Source organism: Bison bison, unplaced genomic scaffold (assembly GCF_000754665.1).
Source record: "Bison bison bison isolate TAMUID 2011002044 unplaced genomic scaffold, Bison_UMD1.0 scf7180017864236, whole genome shotgun sequence".
NCBI lineage: Eukaryota > Metazoa > Chordata > Mammalia > Artiodactyla > Bovidae > Bison > Bison bison.
In genome coordinates this window covers 829,055-850,893 of record NW_011494808.1, presented here as the reverse complement: position 1 = coordinate 850,893, position 21,839 = coordinate 829,055, and the positions used below count along the sequence as shown (strand labels likewise).

At 41.8% G+C, this 21,839-nt stretch overlaps 1 protein-coding gene and 1 pseudogene across 1 annotated transcript; one reads left to right on the top strand and one right to left on the bottom strand.

The window, feature by feature from the left end:
• The first annotated feature begins 458 nt into the window (after window positions 1-458).
• On the top strand, window positions 459-2,268 carry LOC104993214 (annotated as a pseudogene).
• An 18,279-nt stretch (window positions 2,269-20,547) lies between these two features.
• LOC104993213 (chromosome unknown open reading frame, human C8orf4) lies at window positions 20,548-21,833 on the bottom strand. Its single transcript, XM_010846365.1, has one exon. It carries the CDS (start codon window positions 21,797-21,799, stop codon window positions 21,479-21,481), a length of 321 nt encoding a protein of 106 aa, XP_010844667.1. The 5' UTR covers window positions 21,800-21,833; the 3' UTR covers window positions 20,548-21,478.
• Between the last annotated feature and the right edge of the window lie 6 nt (window positions 21,834-21,839).

Here is a 21,839-nt window from a genome sequence, read left to right as displayed (position 1 = left end):
CTGAGTCCTGAAAAACATGGATCCACTTCCACACCCTTCTCTTTGAAACACTGCACTGATTTTGCTTTGCTCAAGTTCAAAGAGCAGGGGCTCCACCCCAGACCCCAGGCTGCTTCCTCCTCCAAGCCACCAAGCTACCTGCCTCATCTCAGAGCTTTTGCCCATCCAGGTTCTCCTACCTTTGCCTCCCATTCTTCTCCTGGCTCCTTTAGAGTCCACTGTGAGAGTCCCTTTCAGCGTAAGGACCTACCTAAACCAGGTGTTCCCTGACCATCTTCCTCAGAGCCCCACCCTACAGGGTCTAAAGTACACTTTAGATCCTCTATCATATTCTGTAACAATATGTTTAGTTACATGTGTGACTCATGTTTGTTCCTGCGAACCGAGCTTCAAGGTGACAGGAATCCATGTTGGGTTGCTTTATACACAGCACCTAACACGGCCACTTTTGCGGTTGGGCTACGGAGGCCGGGTGGCTGGGAAAGCATTTAAGAAGCTCTTGGAGTAATATGAGTCAGAGTAATGTCTGCAGGAAGTCCCTCAAGATAGGAAAAAGAAGAATTTATAGACTCTTCATCAAGATCTTCATTTACGCAGCTGTTAAATCCAAGGCTACAGTTGTGGTGAAACCATGAATAAAAATACATCTTCTGTAGTATCATCCAGTCTACTTGAAAAGGATCCTGCCTTTCAGGTGATTACAGTTACCAAGAAAACAGGCCTTGGTCTGAAGATCCTAGGAGGAATTAACTGGAATGAAGGTCCATTGGTATATATTCAGGAAATCATTCCTGGAGGAGACTGTTATAAGGATGGATGTTTGAAACCAGGAGATCAACCTGTCTCAGTAAACAAGGAGTCCATGATTGGTGTATCATTCGAAGAAGCAAAAAGCATAATTACCAGAGCCAAGTTGAGGTCAGAATCTTTTTGGGAGACAGCATTCATAAGACAGAAATCCGACAGCAGCCATTTGGAAAATCCATCTTGTTCATCCCTTTTACAAGCTACAGGAGAATATGGACCTCGAGCCTCAAAATTTAGCCTTATTTCTTCTCCTGAAACACTAATTCCAAAGACCTCATCCACTCCCAGAATACAGACGCCATTTTACCTTCTTTTAGGAGGAATCAGATAAAAACTGGATACAAGAAAACAGAACAGATTCCAGTTACTTCTTCAGACAACAGCCCTACAGATATGTCTAATACAGATATTGCCCCTGCTTGGACTGATAACTATGGGCCACAAGGAAAGGTTTCCCTAAATCCGTCTGTTTGCGTTAAGGTAGGGAAACTGGAAATGACTCTAAATTATCTTGGAATTCAGCCCACAAAAGAATACCACCAAGCTCTGAGACAGCAAGCACAAGTAGACCCAAAGGGGATGGTGTCTTTTGGAGATTTTGTCCATGTTGCCAGAAACTTGTTTTACTTGCAATTGGATGAAGCCAACGTTGGTGCACATGAAATTTCCAGTATATTAAATTCACAGATTTCTCAGGAGACAGGTGATTCCTTAGAAACAGATGAAATGGAAAAGTTGAAGCATGAAAGAAATAACACTTTGGAAGAAGTGAAGACACTTAAGGAAAATTTTTGAATCGGAAAGGCAGAGGAAGCAATTGACAGAAGAACTCCAGAATGTTAAACAAGAAGCCAAAGCTGTGGTCGAAGAAACAAGAGCCCTGCGAAGCTGGCTTCATCTTGCCGAAGCTGCACAGAGACAGGCACAGGGAATGGAAATGGATTACAAGGAAGTGATCCGTCTGTTAGAGGCTGAGATTACAGAGCTGAAGGCTCAGCTTGCTGGTTTTTCTGACCAAAATAAACAGTGTTCAGGAGTTAAGAAAGAGAATCACAGTACTGGACTGCCAATTGCGAAAATCAGAAATGGCTTGGAAAACTTTTGAGGCATCCACTGAAAAGCTTCTCCATTTTGTAGAGGCTCTTCAAGATGTATTTTCTGATAATTCTGCACCTTGGTCAAATTTAAGTCACGCCATTGGGAAAGAATGGACACAACATCCCAGCAACACTGGCACTTGGGTCTAAGGAACTTGTTAAATCTGTCCGTGCCATACTTGATACGGATTGTCTACCTTGTGGGTGGGAGGAAGCTTACACAGCAGGTGGAATCGAGTACTTCATCAATCACGTAACACAGATTACGTCCTGGGTGCACCCCGTGATGAGCGCACTAAACTTGTCCTGCTCAGAGGAGACTGAAGAGGATTGTTCCAGAGAACCTCCGGACCAGAGGAGCTGATGGTTTCCTGTGGGAAGCTGCGCTCCATGGTCTTCCAGCATCTCCATCTATGCAGATAACTCTGAGACACAACATCTAAACGAGGAGTAAAGCACACACTCGTTAGTGAAGTTGTGAAATGGAGACTCTGGATTTAAGCTGTTTTTGTAAAACTTTTGGATATAACTGTATATATTTGCAAAATTGATTGCCACTATAGTAGTTCTTTAAGAATAATCTAGTCCTATTTTTTAATCATATGTAATTAGATTTTATAATATGTATAATTTTTCATACGGAGAAGGCAATAGCACCCCACTCCAGTACTCTTGGCTGGAAAATCCCATGGACGGAGGAGCCTGGTAGGCTGCAGTCCATGGGGTCGCTAAGAGTCGGACACGACTGAGAGACTTCACTTTCACTTTTCACTTTCATGCATTGGAGAAGGAAATGGCAACCCACTCCAGTGTTCTTGCCTGGAGAGTCCCAGGGATGGGGGAGCCTGGTGGGCTTCCGTCTATGGGGTCACACAGAGTCGGACACGACTAAGCGACTGAACTGAACTGAACACAGTTACATGCATGTTACTGTGTAGGAGCTACACACTCACCAGTTAGAGTGAATTTGCCTCATCACTTTTAAGCGTGGTGGGGGTGGTGTAGAAAGTGGTGTATTTACAGTCCAAGGTACTGCTTGTCCTCAAGTAGAGAAGACAAAAGTATGCCACGTAAAAGATGTGCCTTATCTCATACTACTTGGAACCCTTTAAATCAGTAGGCTATTCAGGAAAGGTCCCTGATGCAAGTTCTTTGTCATCTCATGCACAGAGGAAATGGTCACACTTGTTCTGACCAACCTTGGGCTTGAATCATTTCCTGTCAGCTCTGGAGACGCCTTGAGTGCAGACCGTCTTGGGCAGGGTGATTTGGCTCCAGCACGTCAGTCCTGCCCTAAGAAGAGAACCCCCATGATCCAAGTGCATTTCTCAGGGAAGCCCCAGGGTCTGGATTTGGTGAGTCAGCTCCAGGCTGACTAAAACTCCCTGCCACAGAGAGATCCTCTGAAAAAATAATTTGCCTGGTGATAAACTGTCTTTTTTTTCTCCCTCACTAAGCCATGGCAAAATTACAGAGCAAATTCATTCAGAAGGATCTGAAAGATAATAAAATACAATAGTTGAAGTACTTGGAACCTGAAAGGTTGCTTGTTTCTGTTGCAATGTCTTCGCATTTAAGTCAGGAGGAAGGGATTGGGAGCAGGGAAGAATACAAATTATTGGGTAAGTATTCACCAGCTCATTAATTAAAGAATGAACCTCTGAAATAGGGGAAGTTTTCTCCATTATTTGAATCAGGAAAATGAAGCTGAGAAGTTAAATGACTTGCCCAGTGTCACAGAACTGGGACAGAAACTCACTGCGAGGGCTCCTTCAGGTCCTGTTTCCGCTTCGAGTGCAATGTTCTCAGGGAAATCCAGCTTTTCAATTAACCAGAACACACACACACACACACACAGCTTATTTACTTATCCAGTATACAGCCAACACCGTCAAAATGTTGAGAAATAACATGTAATTGTTTTTGTTTCCAAATATTAAGTCAGAATAATTAGAATAAAGTGTGCTAGTCTCTTTATTGGATAATGAGTTTTAGTATAAGTCATTTGAAATGGACATTTTTATAACTCAAAGCGGCTAAGTGTTGGCAGTTTCAAATTGCATTTGTCTTTGAATGGTCTGTCTCTCCTGACTCCACAATATTTTATCTCTATTTTTAGTGCTTAGCCTATTGGCAATTACATGGTAGAAATCCAGTAAATGTTTATTGAAGGAATGAGCCAAATTATATTACCAAAGCTACAGACATCCCAGCTTGCTACACTTTTTATGCAAAGATATACCATTTTAATAAAATAGAAGGTAGCTTTCTAAAGACATCTTGGTGCATCTTGGACTTTGGAGTCGGGAAAAGTCAGATTTTCCCAACTGCAGGGCAGGTGACTTACCCGCTCTGGTCTTGAGTTTTCTCATTTCTGAGACAGAAAGGGAGCAGCTTTGAAGATGGAATGGACCACTCTTACCCTGGGCTTCTCAGGTAACATTAGTGATAAAGAATATGTCTACCAATAGCAGGAGACATAAGAGAATTGAGTTTGATCCCTGGGTCAGGAAGACCCACTGGAGAAGGACATGGCAACCCACTCCAGTATTCTTGCCTGGAGAATCCCATGGTCAGAAGAGCCTTGCAGGCTCTGCAGTCTAGGGTCACAAAGAGTAGGACATGACTGAAGCGACTTATCATACACTCTTACACTAGGTACTCAGCAAATGTTATTCCAGACTCATACCCCTACTCTTAAATTACCATTTGAAAAGTGAAAGCATTATTTCATTCCTTTTTTTATAGCCGAGTAGCACTCCATTGCATAAATGTACCACATCTTTATCTATTCCTCTGTTGATGGACATTTAGATTGCTTCCATTTCTTGGCTACTGTAAACAGTGCTGCAATGAATATTAAGGTGCCTGTATCCTTTTGGATTATGGTTTTCTCTGGTTATATGTTTGCTTAGAATGGGATTGCTGGAGGGATAAATCATGAGCTTGGGATGAACACATGGACATTACTATTCATAAGACAGATAACCAACAAGGACCTACTGCATAGATCAGAGAACTCTACCCAATATTCCATGATAAACTATATGAGAAAATAATCTATAAAGGAATGAATACATGTATATATGTAACTGAGTCACTTTGCTGTACACCTGAAGCTACCACCCTATAAATCAACTATACTCCAGTAAAATTAAGCTTTTTTTAATAAAATAAAAAGTGAAAGTAAAATATAACAGTAGAAAGGATTATCATATAAGAATAATTGTTACTATCTAATTTTTAGAGGAAAACATGGAGTCCTAAAATGTTTGTTGTTTGTAACGATGGCTTCAGCTAAGCCATGTTGACTAAAATGCTTAATAGGCAACGAAAATTTTTGAATTAAAAAAAATCATCATTAGAATAAAAATATGCACCAAGTATTAATTACATGAATACCTTAATATAAGAATACAGAATAATAATGTGAACAAGTTAAAGAAAATAAAAATTCTAGTTGTAAAGACACCTTACATAGCACAGGAAATTATAACTTTTATCTTGTAAGAAACTTTAATGCAATATAAGCTGTAAAAATACTGAATTACTATGGTGTATACCTGAAACTAATATAATATTGGAAATCAACTCTCTGTCAATTAATAAAAAAAGAAAAAAATTTCTAGTCGCTTTTCCTTTGTGGGAGAGGTATCTTGGTTACAAGAAATTCTATTTTTATCCTGTGAGATGGTAAACTTCCTGTGTCTTAAGTTCATTACCATTGCTCTGCCCTGTGAAGATGATAATGGTCAGCAAAACAGAGCTATTTTGGTACTGAGTAAGGCTGCAAAATCTTCCTCATCAGCAAAATTGAAGGGAGAGGCAAGGAAAAAGTGTTTATGTTTGCAATTAAGTGGGTCTCTTGATATTTAATAGTGAAAAAAAAACAAAGCCTTTTGTTGATCTAAAACAATTTGGTATTTTAGGGAAAAGATAATTCAAATGGAAAAATGTCTTAGATTTTGTTTTGCTGCTATGTATGCAGATACACTTAGTGAAAAAAATCTTATTACTTAATGTGTATTCACTATAGGGGAAGATTTTCAAATTATTTTTGGCCTTTCTTCTCTTGAGTGGAAATGTCCTAAATATTGTTTGGTTTTACTTTATTTCAGAAACATGAAGATCTTAATAGGGCTTCACTTATTTCATTTTCTAGGGACTGCCATTATGATTATTCATGAAATTGATTTAATATCCTCTTTCTCCATTCACTGAGCATTCAACAGATACTTATTATTTACTAGGTGCAAGGCCCAGGCTTAGCCTTTGAGGACCTAGTGACTTACATGAAAAAAAAAAAGTCTTGCTTTCATTAAGTTTATTTTCTGGGTGACTGCGCCCACTCTGATAACTAGAATTCATGTTTCATTATAATTCACAGTGATACAATATTAAAATGACTTGGTTCTTCTATGTACTTAGATCTGGTCTTCCTATGTTGATGAGGTTGGTCTTCCCTGGTGGCTCAGGCAGTAAAGAATCTGCCTGCAATGCAGAAGACCTGGGTTTGAGCCCTGGATTGGGAAGATCTCCTGGAGATGGGAATGGCAACCCATTCCAGTATTCTTGCCTGGAGAATTTCCTGGACAGAGGAGCCTGGCAGGCTACAGTCCATGGGGTCACAAAGAGTCAGACACAACTTAGCCACTAACACTTTCCTACATTGAATAGGGTATACTCAGGAACATGTGCACATTTATTTCAAGCACAGTCATAATTTAAGTTCAATTCAAATTCAACTGAGCAAATATCCATGAAGCCCCAGTTCTGTAACAGATGCCATCATGGAGTTTGGGTGCATTAGATCAAGTCTGGATGAATTAGACCAAGTCCTTCCCTTAAGAAGTTAATGCCTTGGGGAGAAACTGGGAGACAAGACTTGGAGAGAAATACCTGCCAGGGAGTACAGGAGAAAAAAAAAAGCACTGAAGCACAGTCCTAAATTTTAGTAACTACCTTCATAGGGCAGACATTTGACTTAGCCCATAAAACTGTAGAAGACTTAAATGGGGGAAGATGTATTCAGGGAGACTACAGAAATCTTGTTACTCTGAGTCCGGTCCACAGACCAGCAGCCTTGACGTCATCTGGAAGCTTTTTGGTAAATCAGAACCTCAGGCCTCGCCACAGACCTCCTAAGCCTCCTGAATTTTAACAAGATTCCCAGGTAAGCTGTGGGCCTATTTGAAGACAGTAACCTTGACCAAAGTGTCTGGAGTCCAGAGAGTATGGATGGCAGACAGGGTGCACAAGGAGTGAGAAAGCTTGCAGCAGAATCAGGACTACCTTCAATCAAACTGGGATGTGAGCAAATTCTAGTCTATCTGTATTTCCCCAGGAGGTTTACCACTTTCTTTTCTGATATATTGCTATTGTGTGTGTTTTTCTTACTTACTGCCTTATGATGTTTGTTTTGAGGTTTGCCCACTTCCCACCTTCCCCCAAATTCACCACTAATATTTGTCTTTGCATCTCCTGAACAAAGTACTTAAGAAATGATTGGAAAGAACTATCTAAGTTGTAGTTATGCAGTCATTAACAGTGAGGCACTGGGGACTTCCTGGTGGAATCCACCTTGCAATGTAGGGCACGTGGGTTCCATCCCTGGTCAGGGAAGTAAGATTCCACATGCCACAGGGCAGTAAGCTCTTCAGCTGCAACTAGAGACGTCCCCAAGCTGCAACAAAGACCCAGTGCGGTCCAACAAAAGGAAAAAAAAGAAAAAGGTGCTGGCTTGACCCAAATTACTTACAGTTCAATATTGCAGCTGGATGGGGCTGCCAATCATCTGCTTATTTATTTATTCAATAATTACTGAATGCCAGGCATTTTCTACCGTCCCTTCTGGCGTGGATGTTTTCCCCTTCTACTGCCTGTCAGCATCTGAAGCCCCTAAGCCTAACTTACTGCTCTGAACAAAGCATGTCATTATTGATCATGTCATCAGCAACAAGCTCTGCACCTTCTCAATCGAAAATAAGGTTTATGCTTCCACTGACACGTTAAAGGTTACTAACAATTAGGCAGGGCATGCAGACGCCCTGGGGCGTGGAGACAATGGCTAGCTGTGCTTAGTCTGAGTTAAAGGCTCACGAGAAGCTTCCTTAGAAATGAGTTCTGATCCAGGTTGAGGAAGAGGAGCATTTCCATAAGCAGTGAAAAGGGTGAGGGCATTTTCAGAAGACAGGATGAGTACAAGTGTAAGCGAGAGACATGCTTTATAACAAGTTGCTGGAGGTAGTTAATCCGGCCTGTAATAGGTGCTGAATAAATAATTTTTACTGAGTCCCTGTTAAGGTACATTAAATAGGTACTTTAAGAAAGACAAAGTATTTTGTTTTTCGGGCTAAGGAGGTGGGACTTGCTGCTGGAGGCAGTGGGCAGACACTGAAATTTTTGAGCTGGCAATTTGTGTGTGAAGTGACATTTTAGAAAGGTAAGTCTAACTATGATGTCAAGGACACCATCAAGGGTAAGAGCTCAAGGCAATGAACTCCATCAATAACAGCCATGCTCCGGTAGACGGTGACAGACCCCAGGGTGGGGTGACCGTGGTGCTGGGAGAAAATGAGTGGTTAGAGAAATAGCACAAAGGATAAAGCCAATGCGCCTTGAAGTCCTGTTGATGGCTCAGCTGCAATTACCTCTAAAATCTAACTACTTCTCTCCATCCCACGTCTTATGTACAATGACAATCGCCACCTAAAAGACATACATATACCCTTTCAAGCTATTGCTACCCCCTGGCCCTTGCCACTAAATGCTGCCAGGCTGACCTTTTGAGAACACAAGCCAGAGCAGCGCCTTCTCTGGCGTGAGCTTGGTCAACGTCTCTGCTTCCACATGACACAATGAAAACTCTGTCACCGTGACACTGGTCCTCGGTGACTCAGCCCTGCCTCGTCTCCAGCACAGGCTGTTCTCACCCTTACTCTTTGGGCTCCAGCAATACCAACTCCTTCTCATTTTCTTGGACAACCCATGCTTTTCCCAACACAAAATCTAGCTGTGAATTAGTCCCGTTCTTTGAAACTCTATCTTCTCCATCCTTTGTCAAAATGGCTTCTACTCCTGTGCACTGTGGCTTGTATTACAAGGGAGTTTAGATCTGTAAATCAGTAATATTTGGCAAGTCCCTGAAAATAATTAGGAAATTGAATGAAGCTCACATTCAAGAAAAGGAATACCCTTATGTTTTGTAAAAAAAAAAAAAAAATCCAGACCATGTTTTTTAACTTCCTTTTTTATTGACCAATAGTCTCTTGCATTGGTAGGTGGATTCTTTACCACTGAGCCACCAGGGAAGGCTTAAATTTAGAATTTAGAAAGGTAATGATCTCACTTAGTCCCGGTCCCTTATATTATCAGGAGGTGGAAACCCAGCAAGTAAGTGACTCACCCTACGGCATCTATCAGAAGGGGACTAGAACCGGGTCTCCTGATTCCATGTTTCATGGAGCCTCTTGGACACTGAATACAAGAGTGGGAAATAAAAACTGTTAAGCATCAGAGTAAGGAACACATTGGGGATCAAATCAAACCAAACATGAGGTCAAGGCAGAATTCTTACATTGTCTTTTCCTGTGTTCTTTTGAGGTTGGAGCCTCCTTGGAAAAGTTGATGAACCTCACAAAGCTTTAGTTCCCTCATTTATAAAACGATGACACTAAAACCTGCCTTACAAAGCTACTGACAAGATTACATGACATTAGCCAGCATCCTACAAGTGCCTGAGTTGTGTAGACATTGAAAACATATTCATTTTCCCTCCATCAGCCAAGATGTGGCCTAACAGTGGACTCATCACTGTTGCTATTCAGTGACTCAATCATGTCTGATTCTGTGCGACCCCATGGACTGTAGCTTGCCCGGCTCTTCTGTCCATGGGATTTTCCAGGCAAGAATCCTGGAATGGGTTGCCATTTCCTCCTCCAGGGAATCTTTTCCATCCAGGGATCCAACCGGCCTCTCCTGCATTGGCAGGTGGATTCTTTACCACTGCACCACCAGGGAAGCCCTAATAGTGGGGTCACGTTAGGTGCTAAACCAAGACTTGTTGGTTTGACTTGCTTTCACAAGCAACGGACTGCCTTCAGCTTAGTTTTATCCTGGTTCTTTCTTTCCAATTTCGGGTGCGTTCTAACAAAAGGTCAGAGGAACCACAGAAGCAGATGGCCTTCCGGAAACGTGTGCCAAAGGGCCGGCTGTGTGTCTTAGGGGTGATGTCTCCACCCATCACGCTGCTCCGAGTCTCAAGGGCAGATCCCCAACATTGTGTGTGTCTCTTCCTGCGCCCTCCCGGGTGCCGACTGCAAGTCTGACAAGGAAAATGTGCTGCGATCATCACACGGGGAGTGGACAGCTGCTCCAAGGTGGAGACTATTGTCCAGGCCCTCCTGGTAACAAAAAGAGGAAAGGGCCTATCAAAGCACTTCCTGCCTGCAGGAGCCACGAGCTTCCATTAATTCTTCGCCCTGAGTCAGTCTGTCTCCCTCGGGCTCGTGGTCCACTGTCCCAGAGAACAGGACAGGCATTTTTAGCAGTTAATTTTACACCCTTTCCAAACACTGTGGTTTTCAGGAGGGGAACTGGCTTAGTTGTTCAGGGACAATGCACTTATTTATTTAATAAAGAATGAAAGAGTATGGTTCAAGCAGACAGGGCTTTTCTGTATTCTGCTTACACCTATCAACTGCTCTGGCCCTGCCATGGGGTCCATGGGGATAAGAGTAAAGTCTCTATCCTTCTTGACTCACGAAGGGGTTACAGAAAGCCAGCAATGAATACGCGCTGCGTAGGACATTGGTAAAATTCACACCTAAGGAGTGAATGAGCTAGCCATGTTGTGCTCAGTTGCTCAGTCGTGTCCAACTCTTTGTGACCCCATGGACTGTAGTCCACCATGGAATTTTCCAGGCAAGAATACTGGAGTGGGTTGTCGTGCCCTCCTCCAGGGGATCTTCCCCACTCAGGAATCGAACCCACGTCTCCTACTTCTCCCTCATCCTTTACCACTGAGCCTCCTGGGAAGCCCATGAGCTAGCCATAGGAGTCCTTAAATTTTTTTTTTTTCTAAATGAATGAATGAATATTGTGAACCAAAGTTCTAAATGAATGTCTTAGTTTTATGTGAACCAAATTAACTAGCAACAGAAAGAGCTGAAAAAAGCCTTTTTAAATAGGTGACTGAGTTTTGTGAACTAGTCTGGATTTGATCACTGGAAAGTGAGCCTGCAGAGTGATTGCCAGAAATAAGGTTAAAAAAAAAAATCTTATACTGGGTTTCAAAAGAAGATGGATCCTGGGCACTGTGTGTACAAATAGGAGGGACAGAAAAGCAGAATTTGACAATTTCTTCTCTAGAACTTTCATGGTGAGAGCCGCTGAGAGCTAATATTGCAAAAAAAGTAGTGGAGGGTAACCCACTTCTCTGGTGGATGCGTCGGTCAACAGCCTGCCCATCAACAGGCGTGTGAATGAGGCCATTCCACATTGTTCAGCCACCAGCTGATCTGCCAGCTGACCACAGACAAAGGAGAGAACCCAGTCAAGGATGGCTAGGTCATCTCAGGCCAGGAGAATCCCCAAGCTGCCCCATAGGATTCTGAGCTAAATTGAGCGCTTGTCATTTTGAGTCATAAGTCTTGGGAAGGTTTGTTACACAGCAAAAGCTTCATGTTGCAGTGATCAGCAGAGAAGAGATTTCTGCTGCGAGGTTAGTTCTTCAAATCTTATCAAAGCCAAGCTGACACATGCCCTCCAGACACTGATTCTCCCTTTTGCTTTCATTTACCGTTTGCCCTCCTGCTTGGCAGTTCAGTTTCTCCCATGAGGGAATAAATGAGTGATTTTGTTCACACACAGGTGGTGAGTTTGATTAAGGTGACCGAGTCTGTCTTTCAACCCTGGTGCCCCCACCACTGAGCTTCTGACCTTTCTTAGCTGAGAAGCAGAGTTCTGAGCAGTAATACATCCAGCTTGTCCCTGTCCTGTCCAAGCAACCAGCTCTGTCCCATGTTCTTGAATGGTTACAAGCCTCCCTAACAGTGATGTTGAATTTTTAGACTTGGAAAATGAATCTGTTTCTTACATCAGCTTCAAAATAATAATACAAAGTTATAAAAAAGTAAGTTAGTGTTAGTCACTTCAGTCGTGTCTAACTCTACAATTCCATGAACTGTAGCTCACCAGGCTCCTCTCTCCATGGGATTCTCCAGGTTGCCGTTCCCTTCCCCAGGCTATCTTCCCAACTCAGGAATCGAACCTGGGTCTCCCACGTTGCAGGAGGATCCTTCACCATCTGAGCCACCGTGGCTTCTGTTAAAGAGTAAAGGTTCACTGGAACAGGTGTGAAAGCCAATCAAGCTAATACAGGATCTGGTCTTGACATCTTTTGAGGATGATGGAGAATCCATATGCCCTTTGACCCCATCAGAAGTATGGAGATGTTGACATCTTCAACATCCAAAGGTATGTAGAATGAAAAGATGGGGCTTCCCTGGTGGTCCACTGGCTGAGACTTCAAGCTCCCAAAGCAGGGGGCCCAGGTTCGATCCCTGTTCAGGGAACTAGATCCCACTTGCCTCAACTAAGACCCTGTGCAGCCAAATAAACAAAAAGGAAAAGATAATACTTGTCCCCGCCTGTATAGTGTGATCCTGATGAACTTAAAAACCAGACACCCGGATTGCTATTTTGTCTCCATATTTTCCCACGCACTGGGGTGACTTATTTTAGCCAAATCATGTCTTGAAAAGCTTGCTTAATGTTGCACTAATATAATGTTAGCTGTCGGTATGATAATACATTTAGGTTTTTTTCTCCCCTCAGCTTCCCAACTGAAACCAGACAATAACCCGTGGCATTCCATTTCTAAAAACATCCCACAGGGCTTTTTTCCACAAAGGTTCCCATGCTTCTCCAGATTAGAAAACCCTCTAAAATCTGTGCCATCTTTCTGAAATTCTTGCCGTACACGGTACAAGGTAGAGAATCACTTTGGAGATCAGCATGGTGTTTCTTCAGTGTGTCTATTTTTTGGGGTGTTCAAACCTCGACCTTCTCATCCCCTCCCTTCTTCAAACTTGCCCAGATGAGATGGCCATGACCTGGCAGTGACTCATGGTACATGAGTCTTCCAGCCTCAGGCTGGAAGTCATGGAAAAACAACACTTTTCAGCCTTATACCCATAACCAGAGGCCCCCAAATTTTGTCCAGAACAACAGAATTAGATGCCATCAGCAAACTCTGTTCACAGATGTTCAGAGAACGTGTTCATTGCCACTGAACATTTTGAAACCATTCACGTGTGAGGAAAAGCAGAGAAAGTGCTTAGTGGCAGAAACCCCTTCCCCTCCCAACTCTTTCAACACAATCATGGCCCAGGCCATGGCTCAGTGACTCAACTCCAGTGGACTCCTTCCAGCTGAACCCCTCTTTGAGGCGTAGGGGAGATGAAATGGAGATAAAAAGGATGCAGGGGAGTGCGTGTTGATTTCAGAGATTAATCAGATGATAAATCAAATATCGTGTGCTTATGTGCTGTGTGTATGTTATTAACTCTCTCTCCATGTTAGGCTCTGTGCTGGAAACTTTTTCATTGTTCAACCACAGGCATAGTGCCACACGTGTCCCCAAGGATCTTGACCTTATAGATACTTAACTCCCAATCATTTATTCCATGCTTATAATAGTCAAAAGAATAAGTATGGGGACTCCCCTGGCCAGCCAGTGGTTAAGACTCTGTGCTTCCAAAGCAGGGGCTGCACGTTTGATCCCTGATCAGGGGACTAAGATTCCATACGGTGCTGGGACACTTCAGGGACACTTCAGAGACACGAAGGACAAGACAAAAGATGGCAAGGTGAGAAGCCTCAGAGGAAATCAGCCCTGCTGACAAGTTGAACGTCTGGCCTCTAGAATCGCGAGGAGATCAATTGTTAAGCCACCCAACCTGTGATACTTTATTATGACCATCCTAGTATACTAATATATGTGGGTGTACATGCTTCATTGCTCGGTCATGTCTGACTCTTTGTGACCCCATGAACTGTGACCCGCCAGGCTCCTCTGTCCATGGGATTCTCCAGGTAAGAATACTGGAATGGATTGCCATTTCCTTCTCCAGGGGATCTTCCCCACCCAGGGATTGAACCCAGGTCTCCTGCATTGCAGGTGGATGCTTTACTGTCTCAGCTGCTAGGGAAGGCCTAGGAAACTAATATGGGAGGTATTATAATCCATAGTCTATAGATGATAAAGGAAAAGAGATTAAATAATTTACTCAGAATTTACGCTTAGTTCTGAATGGCCGAGGCTGGATCAGAATACAGTTCTTATGCCTGAAGCACTGTTTATCTTCCCGCCGTTCACCGCATAGCACATCTGTCTATCAGCATTCTAACAGCCAAGACCAGTGCTGAGAAAGTCCAGATCAAAGATCTCCAGATCACCACTAACTTGTGTGTTCTTCCCCAGTTCAGATGCTCTCTTATCCCTGGTTTCAATCTTCCTCCCTGCCCATTCTCCCCTTAACATGAAAACCACATCTTCTCAGCAGAGGATACTTGTTTTTAGGACAAAAGCATTTTATCACATGTTAGGATGCTAGATTATATAAGTGATTGTCAGTGATTAGCACCGAACCTTCTTTTTGAAAGACTGACTTGTCCAGTTTAAGGAATGAATTCATCAGGATAGCAGGCAAGTGGGAAATGTATTTAGGAGAAGAAAGGCCTTCCATCCACTTGAAAAACGTGTATTTGCACTGCGAAGACTGTATGCCTTAAGGGAGTTCAGCTAATGATGATCAGGTAAGATTTCTTAGAGTGTAGAATTTATGAGCAAAATCAGAAGAACGGTATTATTTGAATAGGAGATCGGAGGCATCACGTAATTCCAGAATGAGGTAACAGGCACAGGTTGGGTCAACAGTGGGATTAGTCAAAACTGTATGGAGGACTGCAATGTACCTGGGGAGACATGAGTGAACTGAAATAAGTCCCAGCCTCACTGTGCACAGCTGGGGACTTTAATCTGGGTTACTGATTCTGGTTCAGACTTTGCAACAACATCAGCTGGGGAGTGATTTAAGAACAGCGATAACAGGTGACCAGCTCTAGAAATTCTGAATCGTTAAATTCAAGGACGTGGATTTTAAAGTTCCCCCCAGGAGATGCTGAAAACAGTAGATTTGGAAATGAGTGCCCTCCTGGAAGTATCCCACAAAACTGGTTGGAGAAGATGCTCTGGTAATAGCACTTCAGATGCTGTGGCTCCTATGACTCCAGGATCAGCAGGATTCTCCAAAATCTTTCAGATGGTAAAACCTGAGCTTGAATAATAAATGTGGACAAACTGCAGGAGAATAAAAAGAAAATGTAGGGAGCAGATGTTTTTCTCCTAATAAAATATGTATGTATCAAAGCAGAGAAATATCAGACTGAAATTCAAGGAAATTCCAAGAAATCTCAGAAAAGTAGCAGAAGCTTTAGTCTACACACACTACAATTATTAAAATCCAAGAGAAATTAAACTCCCCTCAAAATATATCCCTTTTGGGGTCTGTTTTTCAATTAGGGACAGAATTAATGTGCTAAGAAACTCTCTGACCAATGCCATCAAATCATATCCTTTTTAGTCATATACTAAAAGAAGACACACACACACACACACACACACACACACTCACAGTGGAATACTATGCAGCCACAAAGAAGAATGAAATGCTGACATTTGCAACATTGTGGATCAACCTTGGATGTATTATGCTAAGTGAAATAAGTCAACAGGGAAAAAATGGTATGATTTCACTCATATGTAGACATGAAAAAAGCAAAACAAATGAACATTCACAATTAAATAAAGACAAACTCACAGAGAACAGACTAATGAGGGATCTAGGAAGGGAAGAGAGTTGAGAGTGGGTGAAACGGGTAACGGGGGTTGCCTGCGTGGTGATAGATGGTAACTAGACTTGCCGGTGATGATCACTTTGTAGTGGATACTGATGTCAGATTATGATGCTGTACACCTGAAACTTACATAATAAAATAAGTCTTAACAAAAAGAAGAATCCACACAAAGTTACTTCCCTCACATTCTGCCTTCAGCGACCACTAGTAAGGACCAAAACTTTTAAATTAGACTTCTGGTTTAGTGAAGAGAAATCCTTTTCATATGTGGAATACAAACAGATCCAGAAAGAAATCCTATCATGTAAGATGGTAGGTACAGCTGTTATTTCCCCTGTATGTAGAAGTTGAGATCTAAGAGTCACAACCATCATCCAGTCAGATCTATTTTTTTTTCCCCTTACAGATGAAATCCAGAGATTAAAAAAAGGAATTTGCTTCAGGCAGAGTTGGGAAAAACCCCAGAACATCAGACTCACTCTGGTGGTGTTTGTTCAATACTATGCTGCTGCTCACGGAGCAGGAAATAAAGGCACAGGAATCAAACTTCTGTGTTCCTCCTGGGACTCTGTATGTTGTGTGTGTGTGTGTGTGTGTGTGTGTAAGACAGATGGAGGAAGAAGGTGCCCACAACAAAAGTCTTCCAACTGTTTATCCACTTTTTTTAAAAGCACTACTGCACCTTATTGGGACAGGATTTTTATTTCCCAAATTCTATAAGGTAGTTTTGTCAGTACATGACTGAACCAAATCCACTATCAATGTGTGATACATTAAACCAGGACACATTTGTGTGTCTGTAATGATCACTGAGAATATCCAGAAACTTTGTTTGAAGAAGAGTTATTCAAAGGGAGAGAGAGCTTAGTAGCCATTAATCTATAATATTTGTTGAATGATATTCTAATATGTCAGAGAAGGCATTGGCACCCCACTCCAGGACTCTTGCCTGGAAAATCCCATGGACGGAGGAGCCTGGTAGGCTGCAGTCCATGGGGTCGCTAGGAGTCGGACACGACTGAGTGACTTCACTTTCACTTTTCACTTTCATGCACTGGAGAAGGAAATGGCAACCCACTCCAGTGTTCTTGCCTGGAGATTCCAAGGGACAGCGGAACCTGGTGGGCTGCCGTCTATGGGGTCTCACAGAGTCGGACACGACTGACGTGACTTAGCATAGCATAGCATAGCATTCTAATATGTGTTAGGATTCTTAGACACATTCTAAGATTCAAACATAGACACAATTTCTTACAAATTTAATAGGAATTAGTCTGTGGTCCCCTCAATCTTGTCTCCAACACTTTTTTTCTAAAGTCTGTTTCATCTTCAGCTTCCACATACTTACTTATTTATCGTTGAGTTGTGAAAAGTCATGTAGGGCTTTTCACCTGAGTAGACCCACTGTGAGACAAGTCTGGAAAACAAAAATCACTATAGACTCCATGTGTTCGGCTGTCAGGGTACGCATTACTTTTGGAAATGTTCACTGTATCTTTCATGAGGCCCCATACATAGTTACCCATCCATGGTCAGGCAGTAAATCTTACTCTTCTATTGAAAGTCCTTCATGATTCCTTCTCCTTTTGGAGTAAAATTAACACTCAGGCTTGCATTTAAGACACAACTGCCTCTCAAATGATGGCTTCAAATGCTTATGCCCCCTAACCAGAAACTGCCCAGAAATTCTCATACAATTTACCATCTCCCCACTTCCTTGCCTTTGCAAATACTATACCTAAATGCCAGAATGACATTTTTTCCCTCCACCCTCCTAACTTCTACTTTGAAACTTCTCTATGGAATCTTCTGGGATCTCCTCAGGTTGGGATAGGTTTTCTTCAATGTTTTTGCTACTCTCCAGACACACACACACACACACACACACACACACACACACGCAGACACGGATGCTCCCATTGCTTCCTGTTGAAACTGCTATCGTGTATCTCACTGTATTCATTGTAAAATGCTTTCTGGCTCTCTGACAAGGAGACTAGAGATGCTTTCTGACCATGGTGATCCCCACACTGGTGCTTACTACATTTTTGTTGCACAAATGGAGAAGGTAGAAACCCTCATTCCACTCTAGAGCTCCCTGAGTGTGGGAAAGGGAGTCAACTGAGCTACAAGCTCTTCTGGGGAGCCCTCATGTGGGGTTCAGAGGGGCAGATTTAGGCATTCTGAAAGCCGACATGATTCCTAGACCACAGCTTAATCATCTGTTTGTTAGGAAGACTCTCCAAGGGAACAGCAGTCACATTCTCCGACTGCCTTCGGACAATGGGAAAAAAAATACCAGGCAGGCACATATCCTGGGTCCTTTCTCAGTGAACTTCATCTGTCGGAGACTCCTGTAGATACAAACCCTTGCTGTGGGCTAGGACTGGGTGGCTGAGGAGGTCTACACTGAGAGAGTAAAACCATGAAGCCCTAGTTTCTGATTTCCCCGAACAAGCTAATCTAGACCCAGGGCTTTGACTGTCAGCTCAGAAGAGAACACAGATGTGACCTTATGTTCCGAGATGCTAACCAGGTGCTACTGTAACTGTAGATTTGAAAGGCTACATCTGAGAAATCTTTAACAATTAAAATGATTGAGAAGCATTCCTCATGGAGTTCAAGCGCCCAATAAATAGACAAACAGACACAGGTCAGACTTCTCAGAGGCCTTGCTTCTTTCCTGTCTTTCTTACTATTAATAACATATAAGTACTTGCCACTTCAAAGGATGAAAGAGAATTTTAGCTCCTCGTGGAGAAGCAGTCTAACTTAGTGGTTAGGAAGGAAGGCTCCCTGGATTTGCTTCCTAACCTCACTCACTGTGTCACTGATCAATTCACTGGACTTCCTGATGCTTCACTTTCATGACTACACACACATAGACACACACATGCACAAACATACTTTTATACCACAGTACTAAAGAAGCAATTTAACTCACACACAGACACACACACCAAAGAAAAAAAAAAACCACTTAGAAAATTGTCGGCTGAATAGTAAACATTCAGTGAAATTTAGTTGTTATTATTATGATCTAATGATACAAAAGTATTAAGGAACAATTTCATCTTGCAGCTTTGATTTCTTCAGTTACAATGAGCTATCTTGAGATACAGTTGGTCATTCCTGCTCCATAGAAGGATTTCTGAACTGAACTAATCCCACCTGTTCTAGTGATGGATCCCTTCACCTCATATGAAGTAATAAAAAATACCATGAAGTTAAAAATCATCCTTGTGCATTGATGCCAACTTCTGTTCTCCATGAAGGAAGACAGCGCGTTTGAATTCTAATCCACAGGAAGAGGAATTCTTCTCTACACCATCAAAGATTGTGATCATATCCAATTGCTTTTTAATTTGCAGCCCCCTCCATGTTATGGTCTTGCAATCAGAAAATAATGGCAGTATCCTGTGAGATAACTGAGTTCGTGTATGCTTATGTGAAAAGTGGTGAGATACGCATGCCCTCTATTGAAAACAACAGAGGCAGAGAATATAGTTATGAGTACAGTATGTGTAATAAATGCAACCTTTGAACAACTGTTCAGCATCTGAGATATGTTTAAACCCCTTGAGTAGAAAATAAGTTGAATACTTTCATTGGGACCGTGAAATAGGATACCTTCTCTGGCGGAGTTAAGTTACTAAATTTTTTTTTCTCAATCAGTTCATCAGTGTCTTTGGAGGATCCTGGATGAACAGAGAAAATGTGTCACTGACAGGCCCTATCAGAGATAGGAGACTTACTCACTTCCAGAGCTTTCACTTTGATAATCTCCAAATACCATCACTAACCAAGCCTCCCACTGGTCAAAACTGTTTCTTTTTTATTCTTATTTTGGTTTCATGGATATCTTTGCAAACCAGATAGAAATGATAAATACTCCTCCAGGAAAAATGCGCACACATGCATGCACAGAATTCTGCATATTGATTTGTGGTTTTTATGGATGCTGTCATGTAAAAAATTCCTTTTTCATGGAGTGATTTATCTGTAATAAACAAATCAATTAATATTTTAAAAGGCTTAACTACTTAATTTCTTTTTATAAAATGTACTATTTAAAAACCTGGCATATAACTGTCCCAAAAGATTTCAGATTTTTCACTTTTGTTTTTACCATGATCAGCAGTTTCAAAAACCTTTTAAGGTGTTTTTTTGAAACACTTAGTTCCTAGAGAATTTTTTAATTTCTTTCTGCTAGGAAAGCACAGCAGGCATTGCTATATGCCTTCTTAGAAACATTTTATTATAATTCTATGAGGAAATAAGCAAAGAGACTGTAGTATTATTCCCATGTTGGTTTGTAATAAATAAACATTGATAAGCCACAAAATCTTGATCATAATTCAGACTCTGATCCTCAAATATATTGCTTTGGGAGAAATAAATGTACACAACTCTATAGCCACAGAGGAAAATTTTCAAAAATATGGAAAGAACAGCCTTTTACAACTTACTTCCTATGGTACATAAACAACAATATTGATGAGCCAATCTCTGCATTTCTATGTCCGTATTTTATAGTTTAAAGTTGGGACAGAGAAACTTCCTATATACTTGAGGCAAGAATTCTCTTTGAATAAATGTGGCAAGCAATATAAAAGCACATCTTACTCTTAGAGTAAAATCCTTAGAAAAGTTCATAAAACTTTATAATAAAAATCACCATCTTATTTTTCCTTTGAGATCAATCACCAACACCAAGAGCAGCTAAGTTTATATTAATTTATTAAGGTTGCATACCATTTGTCATGAATAATAAATTATAGAAACCATAGCATCTTTATAAACTATTAAGTATCTCATATTCGCTTCCTAATGCTTACTGCAGTAACTGTAAGAAATTAAGATTATGTTTTAGCATTAGTCAGAAGATCAAAAAAAACTATAAAATTTGTTCACAGTACTTTGGAATTATAAAGGACCCCATTATTTTAACTTTTGGGTAACCAGTTTGAAATGCATTAAAAACTCCTTACAGACCAGAAGGTGGCGTACAGTTTCACCAAGATGCTGAAAATACTGCAGTTTCTTGAATTTGTTCTTAGATCATACGGTGCACTTTTTAAGGCATTGTCACAAATGCAAATAAATAATCAATTACTGATCTTTAAAAAGAAAAAAAAATCTACCAATAGACAACATTGAATCTTGGCAACACTTGGAACATTCAAATAAAAAACTCAGTAAACGATTGCAGCATGGAATTCTCTCTCTTAATCCCCCTCTCCATTCTCCCTCCTCCCTGCTCAATTTGTTTAAGGAAAAAAAAGTTCAGGTTGAATTTCAGTCCTAGGGCCTGACCAGGAGACCCTGGCTGCCAGTCTTTCTCAGCCATCTGTCATCTTCTCATTATGTCCGTTCAGACTCTCCTCCTGACATCAGCGCCAGTCTTTCTCCTGCAGGGAGAGTTTTCCAATCCTTGCCGAAAGCACTTCTCCACTGGAACAGCACAGGCATGAAATTGGTTGGAGTCCTTGTCACCAGTTCATTCTGTTCCTCTCCTGCCCCGAGTCCCGGAGTCCTGACAGAAGAGAAACGTACGAGGCAACAGCAAGATGCTGTGCGTGTCAGGGTCTTACAGACTCACTTGGTCTTTAAATGTCCGTTCTTGGATAATGTCCTTATCCATCCTCTGGTCCTCAGTGAACTTTGATGGAATATTTCCGCAGTTTCAGAAACTGGAAAAGTTTGTCTTTCGTTCTCTTCTTCAGAGCCATCAGGGCTCGTGTCTTCTCCTCTAGGTCTTGATCTATGGCAAAGATGATCTTTGCTCGCTCCTCTGCTTTCTTGTCCCCGGAGTTTCTGAAGAGCCTCTGTAATGCTTCTTGGTCTATGTTTTCGAAGATGTTGCCCACAGCTTTCTTACGTGAGGCTGTGTCGAAGTGGTAGCCGTGGATGGACGGGCTGACTCGCAGCGAGGTGGACATGCTGAAGGCCGGGTGGCTTGGCTTAGCTTTCATGGATGGGGGATTCTTCGGGAATTCAGCTCCCAGGCTCTCC

What these genes read in the sequence shown, in the direction of transcription:
- LOC104993213 (XM_010846365.1), bottom strand. Translation starts at nt 21,799, where the DNA reads ATGAAAGCTAAGCCAAGCCACCCGGCCTTCAGCATGTCCACCTCGCTG.